This window comes from Oncorhynchus mykiss, chromosome 12 (assembly GCF_057628025.1).
Source record: "Oncorhynchus mykiss isolate SJ-2025 chromosome 12, ASM5762802v1, whole genome shotgun sequence".
In the NCBI taxonomy this organism is placed as follows: domain Eukaryota; kingdom Metazoa; phylum Chordata; class Actinopteri; order Salmoniformes; family Salmonidae; genus Oncorhynchus; species Oncorhynchus mykiss.
The window spans coordinates 78,046,980-78,050,378 of NC_143033.1; the positions used below are offsets into that span (position 1 = coordinate 78,046,980).

General features: G+C 44.7%; 1 protein-coding gene across 1 annotated transcript; it reads left to right on the forward strand.

The window, feature by feature from the left end:
• LOC110538406 (ADP-ribosylation factor-like protein 4D) lies at positions 1-2,246 on the forward strand. Its single transcript, XM_021625213.3, has 2 exons — positions 1-184; positions 910-2,246. Exon 2 carries the CDS (start codon positions 1,055-1,057, stop codon positions 1,658-1,660), a length of 606 nt encoding a protein of 201 aa, XP_021480888.1. The 5' UTR covers positions 1-184; positions 910-1,054; the 3' UTR covers positions 1,661-2,246.
• Positions 2,247-3,399: the final 1,153 nt, after the last annotated feature.

Sequence of the window (3,399 nt, forward strand, 5' to 3'; positions counted from 1 at the left end):
GGTGGGGGTTGTGTTTTTCAGTCGCGCTCAGCACCTTTGGTTCCATTCCTTGTCTGGAGATTCAAGTAGATGGACACTGGTGGTTCTAGCACCGCTTCTTTTGGAATTATTCTTCTTCAGTGTGGATTTGTGCTTATCTGTGTTGGAATTATGTTGTCTGACTCAATACAGAAACGCTATAAAGGTAAGATCGTGTAATGTTTTAACTAACATCGTTTGTTTGGTTCGGTGCAACTAATAAACGTTAACGCTAAGTGTCCCGACTCGGTTCGATATTGTTTCTCGCACGGACAGAGCCAGCATTGCAAGTGCAGCACAGTAACTGTCCACTGAAATTACGTACAACTAAGTAATTGTTACCCAACTATCTACCTAGACGGCAAACACTTAACACTTTAGTTATACTATTTTTTTTTTTCGCGTTAAGGTTAGCTAGCTAGTTAACGTTAGCGACACCAGTGTTACTATGCAGCCGCATATGCAACGAACCAACAGGACAGAGAAGTTTGCTGAAGTAACGTTAACGTTACATACATGGGACCAGAATATTATGTGCCTTATTGACAAAACACATTTCAATGTGTTCAAATAGATTTTTCTGCAGATAGCGCGATAAGAAAGATTGACAATGCGTACTGTACACTCTACTCGTATTGCCATGTAAAAAAGTACATGATTTTAGCCAGTGTTGTCAAACAGTAATGGCAATTCAACTGCAGTTCCATATAATTACATGTTGGAACTGTTTTTTTTTCTGCTATGGAACGATAGGCAGGGTTGTTTTGAAAAAAAAAAAACTTATTTTTTTCCTTCGAAGCATAGTCAGTAGACTAAACATATAAATTATTGTCATCCACGGTGCCATCTATAAAACACAACTAATCTTGCCTGTTTCCTTCATTTTACAAGGTCATCAGTGAGTTTAGTCGTCTGCCTTCTGGTCTGCAACCGCTGCCTTTGAAGTAGGTGTGAATGCTTCATCTCTCTGGAGACACCCACCACCTCCGCTACTAGAGTCTGCCACCTCACTATCAGGACCAGGCAACCAGCCAGAATGGGCAACCAGCTAACAGAGATCGCCCCCAACACTCCTTTCCTCCCCAACTTCCAGTCTCTGCATGTGGTCGTCATCGGCCTGGACTCTGCAGGAAAGACCTCCCTTCTGTACAGACTAAAGCTCCGAGAATTTGTGGAGACTATCCCCACAAAGGGCTTCAACACTGAACGGATTAAAGTAGCAGTTGGAAGCTCGCGGGCCACCACCACCTTCCAGGTGTGGGACGTGGGCGGTCAGGAGAAGCTGCGGCCCCTGTGGAAGTCATACACGCGTCGCACCGATGGCCTGGTGTTTGTTGTGGATGCTGCAGAAACTGAGCGTATGGAGGAGGCCAAAGTGGAGCTCCACCGCATCAGTCGCTCGGCAGAGAACCAGGGAGTACCAATTCTGGTGCTTGCCAACAAGCAGGACTTGGACTCTGCAGTCTCTGCTGTGGAGGTGGAGAAGGCCTTGGCCCTCCACGAGCTTAGCAACTCCACACTGCACCACACCCAGGGATGCAGCGCGCTGAACGGTCAGGGGCTCCAACCCGGCCTGGAGAAACTATATGAAATGATCCTAAAGAGGAAGAAGCTGCTCAGACACAGTAAGAAGAAGAGATGAACTGTGCGGCTGAGCTTCCGAAAGGCGCTTCGCCCGCAGAATGGACCTCGTTGGTGTTCCTTGGAATTTTATGGGAATTTTGTGCCCCGGAGGACCTGCTTCTGGTTTCCCAGTGACGGTCAGTCCAGAGGATGGAGAAATAGACCTGTTATACTATACGTTGGACACCGCACAGACTACGTTCAGCCCTTTACAGTGGCTTTTTTCCCCCGATAAACTTTCCCACCTTTTTTATCAAGTTGTGCCGACACGGTCTAGTCCAAACGTCCAGTGACGTATGGTACTTCTAATTTAGTTTACCTTGTAGTTCACTTTGTTTCATGGAGGTGGTTCACCGTTGGAAAAGACGACGCTTTTGTAGATCAAAAGAGGGACTGTATTTCAACCCAATGTTCAGATGGCATTGGAACTGAAATGCCTGCTAGCACGAGGCCTGAGGCTGCTAGCCATGATGCAAGTTTTCACCACAGTTTTGCTTGTCATGGTAGACTTAAATGTGTGAAGTTGTTACAACCAATATGTTTTTACATTCTGTACATATTTTTTGTTGTAATACTTACAAATGAATAAATTATTGAAGACACTATCTAGAAGTCCCCTTTTCTTCTGTTTATTTGACCATGCTGATCAAGTGTTATAGTTTGCCCTTGTTATATCAATGTTTGTGCAGTTTATGGTATTCTCAACAGAACACAGGTCCCTATAATTTATAGGTCCAATGTCCAAATTTATAGGTCCAAATTTAGCTTTTTTGACTTTTTTTTTCTTCTCTTAACCTCATTGGAAGAAGTGTCCTTTCAAGTCAGAAACATGAGCTGTTGTTCAATTACTAATCTTTCCTTTAACATCTGCCTGCTTGATCCCACCCTGGCAGAGATCGTTTAAAGAACAAACAATCTCTTTGGCTTCTCCTTGTAACTTTTGCATCACTCACAAGAGGAACTGCTTACCTGTATTTTTCAATGGCATTTAATTAGCGATTTGCACATCAAAAGTCTCCTAGATGACATTCATTGGCAGTTTTCCAGTCATTTTATAGACACTGCTCAAAAAAATAAAGGGAACACTAAAATAACACATCCTAGATCTGAATGAATGAACTATTCTTGTTAAGTACTTTCTTTACATAGTTGAATATGCTGACAACAAAATCACACATTATCAATGGAAATCACATTTATCAACCCATGGAGGTCTGGATTTGAAGTCACACTCAAAATTAAAGTGGAAAACCACACTACAGGCTGATCCAACTTTGATGTAATGTCCTTTTAAAACAAGTCAAAATAAGGCTCAGTAGTGTGTGTGGCCTCCATGTGTCTGTATGACTTCCCTACAAAGCCTGGGCATGCTCCTGATGAAGGTGGCGGATGGTCTCCTGAGGGATCTCCACCCAGACCTGGACTAAAGCATCCGCCAACTCCTGGACAGTCTGTGGTGCAACATGGCGTTGGTGGATGGAGCGAGACATGATGTCCCAGATGTGCTCAATTGGATTCAGGTCTGGGGAACTGGTGGGCCAGTCCATAGCATCAATGTCTTCCTCTTGCAGGAACTGCTGACACACTCCAGCCACATGAGGTCTAGCATTGTCTTGCATTAGGAGGATCCCAGGGCCAACCGCACCAGCATATGGTCTCACAAGGGGTCTGAGGATCTCATCTCGGTACCTAATGGCAGTCAGGCTAGCTCTGGCGAGCACATGGAGGGCTGTGCGGCCCCCCAAAGAAATGCCACCC

Excerpts from the sequence above, each read along its gene's own strand:
- LOC110538406 (XM_021625213.3), top strand. The coding sequence starts at position 1,055 with ATGGGCAACCAGCTAACAGAGATCGCCCCCAACACTCCTTTCCTCCCC.